This window comes from Penicillium manginii (assembly GCF_028828005.1).
Source record: "Penicillium manginii strain IBT 31320 chromosome Unknown utg000004l:1.0-7231830.0:1.0-7236170.0, whole genome shotgun sequence".
In the NCBI taxonomy this organism is placed as follows: domain Eukaryota; kingdom Fungi; phylum Ascomycota; class Eurotiomycetes; order Eurotiales; family Aspergillaceae; genus Penicillium; species Penicillium manginii.
The window spans coordinates 4127523-4146734 of record NW_026643105.1 but is presented as its reverse complement, the minus strand read 5'-3'; the positions used below and the strand labels follow the sequence as shown (position 1 = coordinate 4146734).

Genomic DNA, 19212 nt, shown 5'->3' with positions numbered 1-19212 from the left:
TCGTTAAGCAATCGGGAAACGTGTTCGAGTTTCAATGCGAAATTCGTATGGAGTAGCGAAATGTTCGTCTGGGGGGGGGCGGGGGAGAAGGGGAAGCTTACTCCACCTTTGGCGCGCCCGCCTATGAGATGCGCGGGGGATAAGCCGAGCCCCCATTCGGTCTGTCCTGGTGATCGCAATGGCTCCGAGATGGCCAATGCGAGTCGACATGGTCGGGAGGGGCTTGAGAGGACCCGAGTCTTGTGTGTTTAGGGTATATCGGTCCTAGGTATTCTTCTCGTCCAATTGAAAGAAGTTGATCCCGCGCATCGACGGTCACACTCTGGGTACAATTTTACTTATATATGCTACTAGATAGGTACATCGGCGTTTCACCAGTTGGAGGTGCGCTTGATTCGCTCATTTTGGATCACCTCGATCCAGTATCCATCGGGGTCCAGGATGAACGCGATGTTCTTCATCATGCCATCGGTAAGACGCTTCTTGAAAGGTACCTTAAGGGACTCGAAGCGGTCGCAGGCGCCCTGCAGATCGTCGGTGGAGATGCCTGAGAGGAAATCACTGTCAGCACGATAACAGAAAAGATAGGATTCAAGAAGAACAACATGACACGGTAACGTACAGATATGACCGAAGCCCTGGGGTGCGGTGTTGCCGTTGTGATACACGGGACCCTCCTGCTTCTCGGTGCCGTAGTTCCAAGTCAACTCCAGCAGACCCTCCATGTCCGAGGTTTTGCCGTCCGCGGGGGCCTTTCCATAAGCCAGGAAGTACAGGTTAAACTTGTTGTCCGGGTTCTCAACTGTGCGAACCAAGGTCATACCCATAGACTCTTGGTAGAACTTGAGACTGGCCTCAGCATCCTTGACACGCAGCATGGTGTGGTTCATACGGTAGGAACCCGTGTCCGTGGTGGTGGACAGATTCTCCTCGGCGCGCTTAATGATCTCAACCCAGTATCCATCGGGGTCCTTCGCAAAGGCGATGTGTCGCATCCGACCCTCGGTCAGCTTCTTCTGGAAATTATATCCGGCATCCTCGATGCGCTTGCAGGCGACTTCAATGTTGTCGACGGAGATGGCGAGATGGCCGAAGCCTCGGTGTGGCTCGGTGTTGCCGTTGACGACGCTGTACTCGGGATCGTTCTCGGTTCCCCAATTGTGACAGAGCTCGACGGTACCTTGGAGATCGGTGAAGTGGGAATCTCCATTCAGAGACTTAGGGCCGGTGTAGGCCAGAAAGTAGTTGGTGAACTTTCCTTCGGGAACGTCCATCTTGATGACCACGCTCATACCAAGGAACTTGTAGAATTCCAACGAACGCTGGGGGTCTTTGACCCGCAACATCGTGTCTGTATGGCATGGTAATTAGTACCATAGACAGGTAGATTGTAGAAATTTGTAACGTGGCGAGGGAAGAGGAACGAACGGTTGAACTTATAGGTGGAGGGATCGGAGGCCATGGTGAAGGATCGGGCTGCATGTCGGTTAGTGATTGGGTGGAGGAGAATATTAGAATGCGGATCTTGGTGGTAGAAGCATACTTGTGACAGGGGCTATAGAAAGTCTGGGGAAACGAAAAGGAGTGAGGACCCTTGAAGATAGACGGGTGAACATGATGAGATCAAAGGGGAGAGGGGCAATTAGAAAGCAAAAGTCCGTGAGGAGAAAGTGGGGCATGACGCGGTGGGAGGTCATGTAAGAGTATTAGTAACTATTATCATTAATTCTAACTTGTTATAGTATAATAGTATAGTATATTCATAGTATATTATAGTTATAATTAATGATAATATATTTGCAAATCCAGAACAATGCCATGTACTATAATAACTGGGCATATAGTAGTAGCATACCATAGAATGCAAGCTGAGGGCACTGCGGTAACAACACCACCACTCCTCCTCCTCCACCTTCCACTCAACTTCTCCCCTCTTCAACTTCCTCTCCTCTTCTCCTCCTCCTCCAACCTCCACCCCCTCCGCATTGGCCAGGTAGGTCTATACTCTCCTCTTCTTTTTCTTTTGCTTATTCTCCCCCTTTCCTTGTTCGCCTACTTCCATTGCCCCATTCCCCCCTTCCTTCGTGGCTCTCGTTTGCCTTCCCTGCACTCCACACAAGTCGTGCGCCCCCGCATCCACCGTTGATCGCCGCGTGTCATTGGGCCTTCAACCCTTCCCCGGCTTCGTGTCTCTCCCTGACACAACCCACGACGCTCCTGGGCCCTTTTCTTTTCTTTTTCTTCAATTCTTTTACTTTCCGCGCTTAGCTGTCAGGCATGCGCCTGCTAGTCAATCGCCCTTCCTCCAATCATCTTTCCCCTCGTCAACACGTTCTCATTTTCTCACTGCCCCCTCCATGTCAATCTCCACGATGTTCGTGGCGCCTCTGCCGCGGAGCCTCGCAGCGCATCTCATGACTGCAGTCCTACCCTGACTCCTGCTATAAATTATCCTCCTTCCTCCGAGCCGGCCCTGTGCCACCCGGACACGGCGGGATTCTTGAAGACTTGTCATCTGGACTGCCTCGTCCTGCGTTCTGTCAATGCCAATCATCACCCCGTCGTCTTCCTCCTTCCTGTGTTCCCCTGCAAGCCCGCTATGATAACACTGCCCTCGTGCCCCTGTTCTTTGATACTTGTGCCAAGCCAAGGGACGCATCGCGCTGTCGCGTGCCCTCTTCTCCTCATGGGTCTCAAGATGGCTGAATTCGAACCCTTTCCAGTCTCCAACTTCTTCGACAAATCAGACCTCCCCTCCCACTCCGATCGTCCATTCATACCCTATTGGGCCCGGTGTCATACACAGCGCGCGCAAAATCTCCTCGACTGCACCGACGAACCGATCGAATACGACCACGACGACGAGGATTACAGCGACAACTGCTTCTTCTTCCCAGAAGACTGCTCGTGGACACCCCCGAAAGAGTCGGTTGTTGAGGCGCATTTCAAAGCCCTCAAGGAGAAATCCGATACTACACTGCGAGCACCTACACGGACCGTCCCAGACGCTACCGGCAGCATGATTCCCGGGCTTCCTGATATCAAGATGCTCGACTCGGAGGCGCTGGGTGATTTGCTGGAGGACAACTTGTCCCCGCCAGAGATTAACACAATTCTGTAAGCACCTGCTACTTTGCCCCGGGCTTAAAATTTGTTCCGTTCCAAGCTCATGTTTTTTCTGTTACAGCGTGTTTGCAACAAACGGCGCGGTGTTTGCCTACGGATCTACCCTGTCATCCCGCCAACTACGAAACCTAAGCGCCACCTACGGTGCTGCCTACACGTGCTACGCAAAGACCGCCTCCAGCGGGAATCTAACTGGTGTCAACCCCGCAAGCCATCCGTCCTCCTACGTAACAGCCCAGTCCATGTCCCTCGGTGACGTGGGCTCAATCGTCTTCGAGCTCGACGACTCGGTAGCCGTGGTAACACGGATTGCTGACAAAGTTCTGCTGGCCGCCGTCGGCCCTTCTAAGCCGGATGCTAGCACGGCAAATGGGAATGGTGATATCGGGGGAGATGGAGCCGTAGCGGGCGATCTGAGCAACGGCACTGCTTCGGACGGCTTAGGAGACGGCCACCGCACTCCAACCGCACCACCATCACCCAACCCTCCGCCGCGTGATGGAAACGAGACGCAACATGAGATAGATCGAAGTGCAGACCTGGCACGACTGGCAAGCTTGAACCTTTCCGCCTCACCATCTGTCTTGCTTGCCTTGGAGTCGAAATGCGCCGCGCTGGGAAGATTCTTGGGATCAAAACTGGACGATTTAGACAGCCCGGAGGACTTCTAATAACGATGAGGTGTGACATGATGATGGATGCCAGTCTTGGTCTGATATCTGTGAGACGTAATGTTTCAGCGAGGCATATTTTACAAACCTGAGCGAATGTGTTCACTACGAATTGATGACAACCTAAAAAATTGAACATTTATTCGCTGAATAGCTAATGGGCCCGGACTTAAGCCAGTGTACAGACTCGCACGAGATCTCCTTCCACATCGCGACACAGGGTTCAAGTTGCCATTTCAACCCCTAATCAGATAATGTGGCAAGTAAATAACCCTTCTACGTACGTAGGTACCCAAGTTACAATGATTGTGCCCTTTTCGGAGATTGTAGATCAACTACTACTTAGTAGGTAAAGTAGGTAAGAGAGTGTGCAAGTACTAGTCGTATAATGGGAAGCCTTCAGCGTTCAAGTTTGGAGGGTTTTGGGCAAACACAACATCTGAACTAGCGATTTTCAACTTTCTCCTTTCCGCATCCCGCATTGGATCGCTGACACCGCTGAGGCGTTCAGTTTGATGCCATCATTCAGCGATGCCCCGCCTATCATTTATCTGATCTTAAAGGCCCCCACTCTAGAATGTGGCCTCAGGGGGCTGCGATTTCATAGAACTTATCGGGCATCTATCCACCATGTTTATACCGTCGAAAGGGCAAAAAGATCCGTCTTTCTGGACCTGGCACGCAATTCAAAGCTGGAAGTCCACTTTTTTCCCCGATTGCAGCGTCGAGACGATTCATGTCTACCATGAAAGCGACCCAACTGCCCACTGGAGGCTGTCCCTGATAGACTCCATCCAATCATTCGCTCATGAGTCCCAACCTCGATATTAAACTCGGGCCTACTACCGAAGCAGATCAGTCTCATCTGGCTTTATCTGTTTCTTTGAAGTTCAAGTTTGAACGCGGCTTTGAAAGAAATCGAAGTTGAGGAATTCGAGCAGCATGAGAGAGGCTTTCTCAAAGAAAGTATTTCCTTTATTCATCCCTTTGGACTATGTGTTAAAAACTGCTGATAAAAGTTGCTCTTTAGAACTAGTCCTGTTTATTTCACTGAAATAATTTTTCTCTATCAGCCGTAATACCACTCAAAATGCCTCGCCAGACTGTAAAGAAGCGCAAGATGCAACCTGAGCCCGAATCTGAGCTTGAACAAAGAATTCTTTTTTGACTATGTGTAATGCATTATCAAACACTAGAACCTTGGAGCCTGAGATGGCAATGATCTCTTTATTCACGCCCCAGCGGGACGAAGTAAGTATATACAGAGAATGAAATGATAGGGATCTCCTTAGAAAGAGATGTCACCGGATGTACCGAGGACAGTTGAGCCCTGAAGGGCGACAACATGGATGGGGCTAGTTGGTAGGCTTGTCAGGTTAATCATAGTTTCAAACCCAGTGCGATTGGCCGAGCCAATCTGCTGGCTGTTCACTGAATCATTCGAGGCACCAGAGTAGATGACCCAGTTATCGTAGTCAGTCGCACCATTCCAGCTCATGTAAACATCAGCGCCATTGGCGGTGCGAGTGACATTTGCCACGGGCGACCAGAACGGAACGGCACTCCACTGGCATCTGTAGCCTCGGTATGAAGCTACTGCATTATCCTCGCCGAATTGAGCACTCAGCACCAAGTTCCCATCGCCATCATACTCCTTGACCTTTGAGATGGAACCGTAATCCATGAATACATGGCCGTTGGTTTCATTCAAGAGCTGGTAGCTTCCCTGACTCACAGAGTGAATGGAGTCGTTAGGGTCGCTGAGAGAACGAAGGCTAGTGACGGTCTTCTTGGTCAGATCGATAGCCAAGCTCACACCAGTAGTGGGAGACTCAGTATTGGTCGGGGTGTTTGCGTTGTTGAAAAGGTTCAGAACCAGTCCTTCGTCGGTCTCGTTGAAGACGCGCATGTCGTGTTGCCACGAGAAGCCAGCATTGCCGACCTGTTTGAAGTCACCACCATCTTCACCGCTCACACGCCAGATCACGGATCCATTGTTGTGGATGTAATAGCCCGACCACATGTGGCGCAAAGAGATGAGATAGCCATCGTTGGTGGTGGTGATGGCGTTAATGTGGTAGGCATCGTAGGGAGAATCCTGAGTGCCGACGTCACCACCAAGCTTTTGATGAGACGTGGTCAAGGGGATATCTGCCTCCTGCTCCAAGGCACTCCATGAATTGACAACCTTGTTGGTGGGAATGTCAATCTCGTAGAAGTGACTGTCGAGCATCCAATCCGATGAGCTGCCGTTGATGGAAGTCAAATCGTGCTGCGTGAGGTTGTATGCGGTAACAAGAAGAGTGTTCCGGGGAGTGATATGACTCTCGTGCAGATCAATATAAGAATCCTTGGTCGAGTTATCTGGAGTGACGAAGGCGCCCTGCAATGTCACAGTGTAGATTTCCTTGTAGCTCCTGTCGAGAATGTGCACGCTGCCGTAGCCATAGCCAATGTCCATCATATCGCCAGCCCAGAAGGTGATAACGGGTTCGTTGTTCAGCTCTTGGACCATGAAGTTGGCTGTAACCTCTTCGGGGCCTTCGTAAACCAGATTTTCCTCATCATCATAGATGAGCGCAGCCTGGCCAGCGGTCTGCACACCACCACGAGGACCTAGGAAAATAAAGCCGGGCTCGGTGGTACCGGTCTTGTTTACCACGAGATTGGGCGGCTGGAAGCCGGTCGAATTGTAAGTCGAATAGTCCCAGGCTGCGGCACCGAGGGATAACAGCAGCGTGCTGCTGGCAGTGTACCACCAGGGCATCATTTTGGGGTGTGGTAGTATACGATAGGTATACTTCCGAAACGAACGAATGAGGCTCAAATGAAAGAATGACGATAGTTAGAACTGTGAAGGCGTGCGAATTTGACTTCTTCGGGCACAGTGACGTTTTTAAACAAACGGGAGAAAAAAAATCAGATATAAGGATAGTACGACATTGCCACTTCACGTCCCGCATTCTCAAACCGGGCCCTGAAGATCATTGCCATGGCCTGTCGAATGGTGGGTTATGATCTTGTCATAGGCCAGCCAGTTTTCATTTTGCCGATCGGGCTCACTCCAATCCACCATGCACCCCGAAAGTCGGGGTACTCGGCAATGAATCGTCATAGCTCTCGCCATCAAGGGCCTATCACTTCATTTTCCCAGTGCATGGGCAGGAATCGTATTGATCATGCTGAGACGACGACGTTGCCTCAGCCCCTCGAGGGACAGGCTGATTCACTATAGGAAATTGCATCGAAAGATTGCGCGGAACATCAGGGACCAACCAGATTGCACTATTGGCGGGATAGCGTAGCCAGGTGAAGGGATCGACTTGCCGATCGTTGTGGTTCGGCACTTCGCGCATTGAGGATGAGATTACCAATTTCGGTCGTCACTCGCATGAAAGAACAAGCCTCTTCCGCCGGCCTTCCGGTCTTGTGCCGTTGTTCAGGTGTGGGGTGGGGTGGTCACAAAGCATTGCGACTGGCGGTTCCAAATGGCGGTTATCCGTGGGAAGAGCGGCGGCAAAAAGCCCCTGACGAAGGATCGGCTCGGGACATGCCTGATGTGGGAGGCTCTCGCGGAGCCGAGTATGGAAGAAAAGGGCAGAGGCGTGTGCGACGGAACGAAGAGGGGAACAGCGGAAGAGTTAATTTCCTCTCGCTGACCGACGGCGATCATCGTAAATGCGACACTGGCTGCTTCAAGGTCGACCGATGAAGTGTTGCATTCCAACACTCTCTCACGTTCACTTATATGGCCTTTCAGGGTGGATTTTAGGGAATTATACTCTGTATAATATTGGCAGATACTGTCTGTATGTAAGACGGCCGCACTAGTTCGAGTAACAATCCTTTGAGATGTGATAGACCCACTAAGATTCTAGCCCCATCAGATAAAAGTACCACACTACTACTAGTATATCTAAAACCACAAATTACCTGCCCAATGGTTTGGGAATTTGATGACGATGCCAGGCTTTCATTCATTGAATTTCTTCTTCAGGAAAGAGGAAAGAAACGCAATGACAAAAGGTAAAATATGAAAAAAGAATTCATATTCCTCCTCGTCGTCTTCCTCGTCCGGGCCTTGCGTATTTTCCAAGTCGTGCCACACGATATTATCATTCATGGTCTTGCTCAGGGCCACTGTCGTCTGATCTGCTATCCAAAACAATGTTATATATCACATAGCAGGGCAGATGAAAAAAAGTATTCATATCGGAAAAGTTCGGACTTACTCTCCTCATACCCGTCCTCTTCATCCTCTTGAACATCAGGCCATCCAAAAGCTCGGGCCTCTGTATCCAAGGTGGTATTGCTGTATTCCTCTTTCAAGTGGGGTTAGGATGAGGTATAAATCAGCAGGGTCGAACAGAATGGACCACTTGCCATGATTCCCCTTTTCAGCCTTTGTTACTTCGGACTCGGTGGCAGCTTGCCGGGTCTTGATTTGGTCAAATAGGGTCTGACACGCAAAGGCTCCTGAAAACTGTTGTCTTGGATCTCAATGTCGTCCTTCTTCAAGTCATCGTTTTCGGTAGAGGGTGCCTCGCCCTCTTCATAGAGAAATAGGCGGTTGGTGACCTCCAGGCTGACCGAGTCGCCGATAATAGAGTACCCATCAGAAAACGTTTCGGTAGTTGTCAAAATCGTCGTAGATGTACTAATAGCGTGACACCCTTGTCCTCGAGTATGTGTGGATGAGTTGCGATGCTTGGAGCAGAAGTGGACGAAGTGTGGTTTGCTTCACTCTAAGAAAGGACTATCTTCCATGATTAGCAGGTTTCCTGTCCCTTCCGTGCCTGCCTATGCACCTAACCCGGGCGTAGACAGCTACCAGTACTAGTTTGCTCCATAAGTTAATTCTAGTACCCGTGATAGTGGTACTGGTAAATCTATATTCAAATTATAGTATAAACCTTGATGGGTGAGCTGGAAGCTTGTAATATAAACCTTTCGTTCCTTATCACAAAAGGTTTATTCAAGAAGATTGCATTTTGCAAGACCTAACTTTGTACAGAAACCTTGCAATTGACGACTGAAACCCGACAGACAGCTAAATGCTCGTAAGATCACAATTTTTCCCTGTCATTAAAACGACTGAGTGGCATGGGCTGTAGCAAGATGTAAGACTGGAAGGATAAGTCCTTCCGACCATGGGCTCTGCTCAGTATTCAACATGAGCATAGGATTATTGACCAAATCCTGTAGTGCGACCTTGCCATTTCGTGCATCAGCAATCAAGTAAAAATAATCTCAAAAAAGCATGTCATCTTTTGGTAATTTCGATCGCTTCTTCCTCTTCATATTACCACTTTCTCTCTTTTCATTCCTTAGCGATATTCGAGCAGGTTCCTTGACATTTTCACCTAAGCCTTGATAATGCCAAGCTGGTGGTAGCATAATACTCCTAAGACCAGAAACTGAAACAGGTGGAATTTATTTATGGAAAAATAACAATGGCCGAAACTTGAAGGTTACCGCGGCTGATAAATTCTAGCTAAAGTTGTCGGGGAATTTTCAAAACAAGCCACATGCCGCTGTGAGACCAGTGCTCAACAACTGGGCAAATTTGCTGCTTGGGCGATAATACCCGATTTCACATTCCTCGAGACCTTGGACTTCAGGCTGTCAGCCACAACTTCCCCGGCAAGGTGGCATGTCCAATGAAAGGCAGTTACTCAGGGTCGGAAGGCGTCGCAAGTCTCAAATTACTCACATCGTGACATTGGTATCCATTCTCGGATGGCGACATATGCTCTTTGGTATTCATTTAGTGGCAGCCCCAGACCAGCCCACATCGAAGCGCCAAAAACGCTATTCAACGCCCTTGAGGATGTTGCATGCCTTGCATTGTTGATAATATCCCTAGAGTTGCGTGTGTACATTGAGTCATGGTGGCTCTGGATGGTGCTCGAGCTATAAAATAATCGCTATTCCACGCGATGGGATCCTCCAGGGCTCCAAAGCGTGCTAAACCTCTTCACTTCAGATCTATAAGCCCAGGATCCACAGAGAAAGCAGCATCATGAAGCTCAACTTTTATTTTTCAATTCTTGCCCTCGCCAGATTGACTCTCTCCCATCCGGGGACTCGAGTTGCAAACAATCGCGATGACCCAGTACCTTACGGTGCATTCCCATCATCTACACCCTATCCGTCGGTCACCCTGCCGGTAATTCCAACTGTTCCGAGTCCAGACAGCCACGTTTCCCGTGTTGGACAAGCAATTATATACAACTCTTGTCCGTTTCCGGTATATGTCTGGTCAGTGGGGTCAACAATTCGGCCTGAAACAACAGTTCCTCGGTGGGCGAACTTCACGGAGACGTTTCGTGTCGATCGTCAGACCGGCGGCATAGCTTTGAAAGTAACGACAGTGGATGGCGGACTCTTCAATAGTTCACCCCAGACAGTATTTGCATACAATGTCGATGAGACTACTGGAAGCGTTTATTATGATTTAACTGATGTCTTTGGAGACCCATTCCAGGGACACCCAGTTTCACTACTACCTTCTGATCCGATGATCTTTTGGCCGAATGGAACTCCACCGGGAGGAAGTAATGTTCGCGTGAAACCATTGACTCAAGACTTAAAGTTGTCTTTGTGTTGAATGGAATCGTGGCAGCGTGTGATTGTTTTACGACTAGTTAGTATTTATCATGGGCTCCACCACCTACGAGAGGGAGCGCCGGGCTGTTAATTTAATTTCTTTTAGAACTAAAAGTGGTCTTCAATATACGAATTTATTGCGTTTTTCCCCACATTTATTGGGCCATTATTCCTCGCTGGTAATTACTAATTGTATTAGGCCCAAGTTTACTCTCCGAACTGTTCGGTGCTGATGTCATTTGCCGATGAACCTCGGCCCAGTCAACTCGCGCACAGCTGACGCACCAGTTGGTTGCACTGAAGTTGGTGGAGAAGAGTCAATCCCCAAATTGGAATTGAAATTGGAGAAATAGTAGCTTAAGCAGGAGACTGGGCATAATTAACTTGGACAGTAATTGGCTGACAGGCACTTCGGAGTTCTGTGCGAACTTGATTCCCCCGATTCCCCCGCTCCCCCGCGAAATTGGAGAAATAGACCGCTCCCCAAGCTTGGTTTAACCTCCCCTTCTTCACTTCTACCACTTCCCTCTTCCACACATCACCACACACCAGCCCAAAATGGTCTCTCCAGCAATCAGAGTGGCCCCTTCGGCCGCGAATCGCGCCTTGAATCTGTTGCGCACAGTGCAATACACCCATCCACCCAACTGCCCTTGCCATTCCAACCCCAATCACCACCATCACCACAAGACCCCTTCAATGTTGAACACGGTCCGCCGGCACTTGGCTACCCCCGTGGACCCCTCGCGCGAGAAGGAATACGCTTTCGAAATGGCCGCGTCTAGTATCCGTTTCGGTCCCGGTTCTACCAAGGAGGTCGGCATGGACTTCAAGAATATGGGCGCCAAGCGCGTGTGCATTGTCACAGATTCCAATGTTAGCAAGCTCGATGCCATGAAGCAAGCGGTAGAGGGCCTGACGAAGGAAGGAATTGCATTCACCATCTATGATAAGGTTCGGACCGAGCCCAAGGACAGCTCGTAAGATTCTACACTACAATCCATCGTGGGTGAGAAAGCATGGCTAAAACTGCGTGAACCACTTCAGAGTCAGGGATGCTATTGCATTCGCCAAGCCTTATAAACCCGACGCATTCCTGGCAGTTGGTACGTCAAGGCAGAAGGCCAAAATATAAAGTACAACCCCCACTAACCTCGGACCATAACAGGCGGCGGATCTGTCATCGACACCGCAAAGCTCATGAACCTGTATAACGCTTACCCCGAAGCCGACTTCCTTGACTTCGTCAACGCCCCTTTGGGCAAGGGTCTTCCCGTCGACAAGCCTCTGCTCCCTCTAGTCGCCGTGCCCACAACAGCAGGCACAGGCTCCGAAACAACAGGCACAGCAATCTTCGACCTCGTCTCCAAAAAGGCAAAGACAGGGATTGCCCACCGCAATCTGAAGCCTACACTCGGAATTTGTGATCCGCTCAACACCCGCACCATGCCGTCCGCCGTCCACGCCGCATCGGGCCTAGATGTGCTCTGCCACTCCCTTGAATCTTGGACCGCTATCCCATATTACGAGCGTACTCCACGCCCGACAAACCCGATCAACCGGCCCGCCTACCAGGGCGCAAATCCGATCTCAGATATCTTCTCTCTCCACGCCCTCCGCAGTACCGTCAAATATCTCCCACGTGCGGTCCGCGACCCAGATGACCACGAAGCGCAGTCTCAAATGCTTCTGGCCGCCACGCTGGCAGGAATCGGCTTCGGAAACGCAGGTGTGCATCTTTGCCATGGTATGAGTTACCCTATTTCCAGCCAGAACCCTGGATACAAACATACCGGATATGAGGTCGACCATCCCATCATTCCGCACGGTGTTTCCGTCGCCGTCACCGCGCCGGCCGTGTTCAAGTTCACCGCTGCATCTAACCCCGATCGTCACCTTGCTGCTGCGGAGGCATTCGGTGTTGATATCTCTAACGTTAAGCGGGAGAGCGCGGGTGAGGTTCTTGGCGCTGCGATCGCTGAATTTTTGGCCTCTTTGGGTGATCAGCCTCGTGGTCTTAAGGATCTCGGATTTAAGGCTTCGGATTTGGAGGGACTTGTTGAGGGTACCCTTCCGCAGAGGCGAGTCCTTATGCTTGCGCCCAACTTGAGTGAAGAGCTTGAGGCTGAAAAGGGAGAGCTAAGAGGTCTCTTGGAAGAGTCTTTGGACTACTAAACTGGTCCCAAAATTATCGATCTGAAACTTCATGATGCGATGATGATTGGATGTTAAGGTCTTGAAAAGCTGATGAGACGCTGTATATAGAACACAAATAGGTAGTTTCCGCCCGTGACAAATAAGAAATTGGATATCACTAGTTTCAAAATGCAGTTGCGCTTTGCAGCAAGACAAAAATCCCAGGGCCTGCTTGGGTTTATGGAAAGGTTGATTATTTCCAACGACAGAAGATAAATCGAGATCAAGGCTGTATCAGCACGATGACGATGTTTCAGCTGAGGTGTCTTCTTCAACACGCTTGACGGACTCTTCTAACTTGACACCCATCATCCCCATCGAGGAAGCGACGCGGTCTAGCCAAATCACGGCGCGTGGATCATTTCGATCGGATGTTTGGGAAGGACCTCGACCGAGTTCGGAGTATATACGGAAAGGGAGGGTGAATGTCTTCGGATTTTTTGCTGGCGGTGATGGAGTGTCAACGCTAGCATCACTTGGTGTTGCAATTGCAGAATCCGAAGAGAGCTCTTCGATAGTGCGACTGCGCTTTTGATCTTCGATGCGATCGTGAACTTGACCAAGGGCCTCGAGGATGCTTTCTGATCCGCGAAGAAGCAAGGATGGACCCGTTTCTGGGAAAATCTCAGGCACAGGACCAACAAAACTCTCCGGTCGTCGTACAATACCTTGCTGGCGCTGACCATGGGCGCTGATACAAGCACGCAACTTGGTGTTGAGATTGTGTAGTTTTCGAGAGGTGCTATGGATCCGGTTCAGAAGAGGTTCGACGATATCTTGTTCCCACTCTGTCCGACCAGAGAGGATTTCCTGAGCTTCACTGATATATCTCGGACATTTGACAATCTCCATGAAGACTTTGTCCGAGGTCACTGCGTATGCAGACCACTCCCCGGGCTTTTGTGCATCTTCGGCCATAATTTTCCGGGCATAGTTCTGCCACACTTCTTGGTCCAGAAAACAGGGTGTGCCTTGGTAGACAGCCGTTGCGACATGAAAGCCCCGAAATGCGATATAGCATGACCGGCCGAATCCAGATTCGTGCAGTGCAGGTCCACGGCTGATCATCAGTCGCCTCACGGCGTCTGAATGAATCACCCAGGCACCGGGGCTGGTTTGCGCGTACATTTCAAACACACTCAGCATCATGGCCGTGCAAACCATATTATCGGACATGGCTCGGTCGGGATTATTCAGAGCGCGAACAACTGCCTGTAAAGAAACACTATACATGCGACGACTTGTTCTCAGAAGAACTGGGTCTTGTGAGAGGTGAGCAAGATATACAGAACTCAAGCAGCAAATAGCGGAATCCATAAAGGCATCTTGGCCAAAATTGAGGACGATGAATTCAGCGAAGCCAGGCTCATTTCCAGCACGAAAATGATTGTGAAAATAAAGCGTGGGAAATGAGGTGCTGATGAAATCCAAAAATAATTGTGGTTGCGCTGCTTGGACTGTTTTGCGCACCAGCGACGGCGAGACACTTTCATCGAGTGAAACAGAGGCAGAATGTCGGCGCATCAGAGCTATTGCATTATCGCGCACAATTGCAGCGACGCCAGCGTCGTAGTCGATAGAGCCAGAGCCAGAACCGGAGCTATCAACGGCATCAAGAGGTTCCCGTGAGGATGACGTTGAGGCCGAAGCGACTGTGCTTGGCGTGGTGGGCCCCGTTGAAGCCCCGCGGCCACGTCGTCGTGGACCACGATGGCGTCGAGCCAAACTTGGGCCCTCATCTTGGAAGCGAAATGTGCGACGATATCCCGGACAGGTACGGCCGTATCGCTGGCATTGAGTGCATTCGGGGACTGCTTCGTCGCACTGAATTGCCCCTCAATTTCCGTCAGCAAGCGAGTTCCAATATCAACTTGAAACTTGAACTGTGTTGCCTAAAACTTGCCTTGATGTGTCTGTCGCGACAGAGAGAACAACCAGTACTGTGCGGTACCCCCACCATGGTTGACAACAGGAGAATCAGTCCCAACTCATGACTGAAGTGGGCGCTGACCCGAGAAGGGTGCGACTTTGTGCGTTTGTTGACCTTTTGAACAGATCACTGGAAGCTGGGAGGCTATCCCAAGCGCTGGGGGATGGGATTTTGGGGGCCGGGGGTGGTGAATGGACCTAAAAGAAGAACTTGAAGATGATAAGATGACAAGAGGCTGAATTACGAGCCGGAGAACAGCCGACAGGGCGAAGTGGAGATGATGCCTCAGCGACTCTCGCGCCGCGCCGCTTGGCGGGCCAGCCGTTGCACGTCGTTAAAAATACGGAGATCGTATTCATACCGTCGATCTGGGGGCGAGCTTCTATTTAAAACTTCCGACTCCCAGACACGAGTTGATCATCGTGAATGGAGGGATTGTATGGAGAACCTTCGGTGAGACGAGTCAAATATAGAACACGGTGCGTGATGGGGTAGCCAGTCCAAGATTTTATCCTTGTATGCAGCTTTACGGAGTAATATAGCACCCCATACACTGATCGAAATTACCAGTGCCTTGCATCTTGAGATCTGACGCCGTTTGTACAGTATCTGGCCGGCGCTCGGACCTGTGGGATAGGGGTAACTTAACCGGTCAGATCGACATCCCCTCCATTTACCTTAATTTTTTGTTCTTGTCGAAAGTAGTACTCATGTACTCATGGATCAGTATTAATATCTAACAATTACCCAGGTGAATAGTATTCTTTCGTTGCGATCGAAATCAAACTTGAAGGATACCACCAGGAACCCCGAGGCGACGATGTACATAAATCCGGCGAACAGCTGCGAGCCAAGATATCTTTCAATGGCTGGTGAGCCCTAGTTCTGCTATCTCATTAGTGAGGCTATTCTAGTCCGAATCTCTTTACAACTTCAAACCTTGGAATCGTCCAGCCCTGGAGGTGCGAATCTTAGAGCTTGAAAGTTCCAAGGTTGATCCTAAAATACCAGAGTACAAACTTGTGAAAGTAGGTACTTTATAAATGAGCACTAGTAGTACCTACCAGGTAGCAAGATACCAGCTGGTATTGAATTTTCATTCACAACCTTAGAGCTTCAGTTGAACTTAAGGTTAACAGTATTTCACCATCCGTATCTGGGACGCTTTGAATGCGTGTAAACCTTTGTTGCTAGGTGTATTATTCACAAGGAGATAATATTTTTAACTACTAGTAGAAACCTGTATCATCATCACCCGAAAAATTATGTATTGTATCTTGTAGCAGCGCTCGGATTTTCTCGGGCACTTGCGGCAAACCCACCTGGGCACGGGCGGTCTTTCATTCCTTAGGATCGCTCCATCCACTTCTGCAAGACAGCTGCAACTTGTAAACTGTTCTTTTCCATGAAGACCATATGTCCATTTCCATGAATACCGATATCGCTCAGCTGAAGATGCTCCGCTGGGACACCAGCCTGCTTCAGGAACTTCACCGTACACCAATCATATGGTGCGTGGTAAGATGATTCGGTCGTCATAACAAGGACAGGGGTCTGGGCGAGATTAACAAGCTGTCTCGGCGCGGGAGACTCAGCCTGGATAATGCAGTCGCTATACTCCGACGAGTTAGAAGGAATGACGTGCTTCACAAGATCGGAGGGATCGTTCAAGGTGGGCGAGTAGGTTATCGGGATATCAGTAAGCCCATATGGGCGACTAGATTTGTTGCTGAAGATAGCCTCTTGGAATGGAGGGCCAGTGGGCTCGAGCGAGACAATCGAGTGGACGAGCTTCGGGCGCACATCTGCAATAAGCCAGGGCATACATCCACCCTGGGAGTGGGAGAGAAGAATGACCGGGGTTCCGATGATGTCGAGCAGAGCAGCACTAGCAGCTTGCACAGTTGACTGCTGGTAGGTTGATGAGCTGAGGAACTGGACAGTTGAGGCATAGTAGGCATCGAATATAGGATCACCCATGACGCCCGTTCCGTTCCATTGGGTATGCAGGGAGGCTTGCGGCCAGAGATTGTAATTCTTGGGCGCTGTGAAACGTTGCTGCAACACCTCGGCGCTGTAGGTGCTCAGAGTCCCATTATCAGGGAACCAAGGACTGCGGCCACGGAAGGTCTGGTCGATGATATAACATTCATATCCTTGGGAGAGAAAGTAAGAAGCCCAACCTTCCCCTCCATCAGGCTTGTTAAGCCAGTTTACTCCCGTCTGTGCTTGTCCGTGGATGAACAAGATCGGATGTGGCTTGGTAGTCTTCTCCGGGGTCAATTTTTCGACATACATCTGATCGGCGAAAACATGCCCGCCCGAATTATCCAATCTGTATTGTCCGCCAACATACATGTACGATCGCTGTGCCGGTACCTCGCCCCTCCAGCTTGAAGCCGTAGCAGCAATTGCCCCGGCGATTAACAATATGCCTGTTTTCATATACATGTTTTTGGGAGGATCGGAGATGGACGACGCAAAACGAAATGCATCAGGGGTCGCTTTAAGTTAAGCTGAGGCCAAGCCAGTATTGCAGGATTGTTTTGCCGAATTTATCCCGTGAGCTTGAACGTCAGATTTGCCCCCACAATGACTCCCCACAGGACGGGTCGTACAAGGCTCCAGGGCTAGCATAGTAAGACCAAATAAGTTGGAAGTGACGACAGCCTCAGACAAGCAGATTACCAGACTTTTGAGTATCTTAACATAATCCCTGACTCGGACTCAGAGGACTCAGACTTTCGATGGCCGCCAGTGGCCGAGTAGAGGGATAACAAGAAATTTCTAAGGTGGCCTCCTTAGAAAATAAACATTTGTGTCCGTGGTCAATTCTATTGGCCAACAGAGACCCGCTACAGGGGTCGATTCTTGAGGATGAATTTCATTCGCCAGGTTTTGAATCTTATTAATCTCTCGTAGGAGATAAATAATGAAATTTGACGCCGGAGTTGATTGACCCACTGCATTGTACGGTTTTTCCCGTGTCAAACCCTAATAATCGAGAATAAATGGACCACAGCCTTTGCCAAGTGAACCTTGAATGTCGTTGGCGACTTTCCTCTCAGGTCTTGGTAGATGAGATGGGCCCTCAAACCGTAAAAGGTTCCATTTCCGATGTTCCCGAAGTCCTTCGTGATGTGACAAAGAAGATGGCCATGGGAAATTTCCCTCGTATCGCCTTTTGATATCGTCTGTCTCCATCTCAGTCCTGCTTCTGGTATTCCTTTTCGTTCGTCTGGGACCCCGAGAGGCCATTTTTAGAGGCATGAGTTCAACTCTGATTATACATTGGTTGTTCACCTGGGTGGCAATCGGCTTGATCGGCTTGCGGCTTCTTATGCGGAAGTTGAAAAGGTTGCCTTTTGTCCTGGGTGATTATTTTTCAATGGGAGCGATCCTATGTGCACTTGCGCGCCTCGCCTTGGTCCATGTTATTCTGATATGGGGGACCAACAATATGACTCCCACCTTTCGACAGACACACCACTTCACCCTCGAAGAGATCCATCGCAGAGAGATTGCGAGCAAGTGTGTACTCGTCAATCGAGTTTTCTACAACTCATAGTAAGTTTCGCGTTAAATGCAATGGCCATTTTTATGGTGAAGTTTCTCATATCTCTTCTAGTCTATGGCTTCAAAAAATGGTTCTTCTAGATACGTACAGGAGGTTACTTACCCAACTTAGTTGGGAGAAAATCACGATGATCTCCTATATTGGGATATTCGCAGTGTCCTATGTCACGGTCCAGGTTGTGACCTTCACTGAGTGCGATCCTTTCTCTCACTACTGGCTCGTATTCCCTCAGGACCCAGGAGTTTGTTGCCAAGCGCAGCTCCAATTGATCGTCCTCGGTATGTCCCCATTTGGAAATTCGCGTCAGTTCTATGCTAAGTGTCTCAGGCGTGCTGAATATCATTACCGATCTGATGCTGATCGCCTTGCCGATTCCGATACTAGTTATGGTCAAGCGATCTACCATTGAGTAAGCTTCCCTCGGCTTCCATTACTATACCCCGTATGCATCTCACTAATGTGTTATCTGTATTAGAAAACTCCAACTTGCCGTTCTCTTCGGGGTCGGCCTATTCATCGTTGCAATCACGATCGCCAGATTACCACAAAACGCCAAAAACCCGACCGCACAAGTTAGCAGAACAACATGGGCGTCAATCGAGCTACTTGCTGCCGCTGTTGTCGCTAATGCTCCCGTCCTCTATGGACTTCTGAAAGGCCGGAGACAAAAATCGAAATACGCGGCTTCAGGAGCTGGTTCAACCGGGCCGTCGTGGCAAGGACTACAAAAAAGATCGATAGCAAATGAGCCTGGGTTTGAACTTCAAGGGACCGCTCATAGTAAGAGAGGGTCTTCTCTTGGCTCAAAGCTATCATCTAGGAATTATGTAGATATAGATGGCCAGAGCAGTCAGTCCTTGACAAGAAGCCGGGAAACATAATAGAATACCTAGTTAATCAGGAATTTATAATAATTACGAAAATGAACTGCGTGTTGAAATTTCCAAAAAAGATTTCATGAGATATATTTACGTTCACGAGGTCAAGGCGAATTGTAGATGCCTCCAGGCAAATGACTTCAGGCGTTAACTTGAGTATTATGCTGCAATTGTCGAATATAATATTTCCAAGGTTGATCCGATGTACTAATGAACCACGATCAA

The 19212-nt window shown here is 49.6% G+C and overlaps 8 protein-coding genes across 8 annotated transcripts; 3 read left to right on the top strand and 5 right to left on the bottom strand.

The window, feature by feature from the left end:
- Positions 1–371: 371 nt before the first annotated feature.
- On the bottom strand, positions 372–1462 carry N7533_005253 (lactoylglutathione lyase GLO1; the record flags this gene model as incomplete). The annotated part of the gene is made up of 2 exons (XM_057101903.1): positions 372–1351; positions 1429–1462. 2 exons carry the CDS (start codon positions 1460–1462, stop codon positions 372–374), a joined length of 1014 nt encoding a protein of 337 aa, XP_056961533.1.
- A 1236-nt stretch (positions 1463–2698) lies between these two features.
- N7533_005252 (uncharacterized protein) lies at positions 2699–3797 on the top strand (the record flags this gene model as incomplete). Its single annotated transcript, XM_057101902.1, has 2 exons — positions 2699–3117; positions 3188–3797. 2 exons carry the CDS (start codon positions 2699–2701, stop codon positions 3795–3797), a joined length of 1029 nt encoding a protein of 342 aa, XP_056961532.1.
- A 1288-nt stretch (positions 3798–5085) lies between these two features.
- Positions 5086–6567, bottom strand: N7533_005251 (arylsulfotransferase family protein; the record flags this gene model as incomplete). The annotated part of the gene is made up of 1 exon (XM_057101901.1): positions 5086–6567. The coding sequence occupies one exon, from the start codon at positions 6565–6567 to the stop codon at positions 5086–5088; it is 1482 nt and encodes a 493-aa protein (XP_056961531.1).
- Positions 6568–7770: 1203 nt separating this feature from the next.
- Positions 7771–8053, bottom strand: N7533_005250 (uncharacterized protein; the record flags this gene model as incomplete). Its single annotated transcript, XM_057101900.1, has 2 exons — positions 7771–7949; positions 8041–8053. The coding sequence occupies 2 exons, from the start codon at positions 8051–8053 to the stop codon at positions 7771–7773; spliced, it is 192 nt and encodes a 63-aa protein (XP_056961530.1).
- A 2911-nt stretch (positions 8054–10964) lies between these two features.
- Positions 10965–12581, top strand: N7533_005249 (hydroxyacid-oxoacid transhydrogenase; the record flags this gene model as incomplete). The annotated part of the gene is made up of 3 exons (XM_057101899.1): positions 10965–11386; positions 11454–11512; positions 11575–12581. The coding sequence occupies 3 exons, from the start codon at positions 10965–10967 to the stop codon at positions 12579–12581; spliced, it is 1488 nt and encodes a 495-aa protein (XP_056961529.1).
- Positions 12582–12836: 255 nt separating this feature from the next.
- On the bottom strand, positions 12837–14562 carry N7533_005248 (Zn(II)2Cys6 transcription factor domain-containing protein; the record flags this gene model as incomplete). Its single annotated transcript, XM_057101898.1, has 2 exons — positions 12837–14437; positions 14487–14562. 2 exons carry the CDS (start codon positions 14560–14562, stop codon positions 12837–12839), a joined length of 1677 nt encoding a protein of 558 aa, XP_056961528.1.
- A 1317-nt stretch (positions 14563–15879) lies between these two features.
- Positions 15880–16983, bottom strand: N7533_005247 (alpha/beta hydrolase; the record flags this gene model as incomplete). Its single annotated transcript, XM_057101897.1, has 1 exon — positions 15880–16983. One exon carries the CDS (start codon positions 16981–16983, stop codon positions 15880–15882), a length of 1104 nt encoding a protein of 367 aa, XP_056961527.1.
- A 1253-nt stretch (positions 16984–18236) lies between these two features.
- On the top strand, positions 18237–18990 carry N7533_005246 (uncharacterized protein; the record flags this gene model as incomplete). Its single annotated transcript, XM_057101896.1, has 3 exons — positions 18237–18387; positions 18437–18518; positions 18585–18990. 3 exons carry the CDS (start codon positions 18237–18239, stop codon positions 18988–18990), a joined length of 639 nt encoding a protein of 212 aa, XP_056961526.1.
- Between the last annotated feature and the right edge of the window lie 222 nt (positions 18991–19212).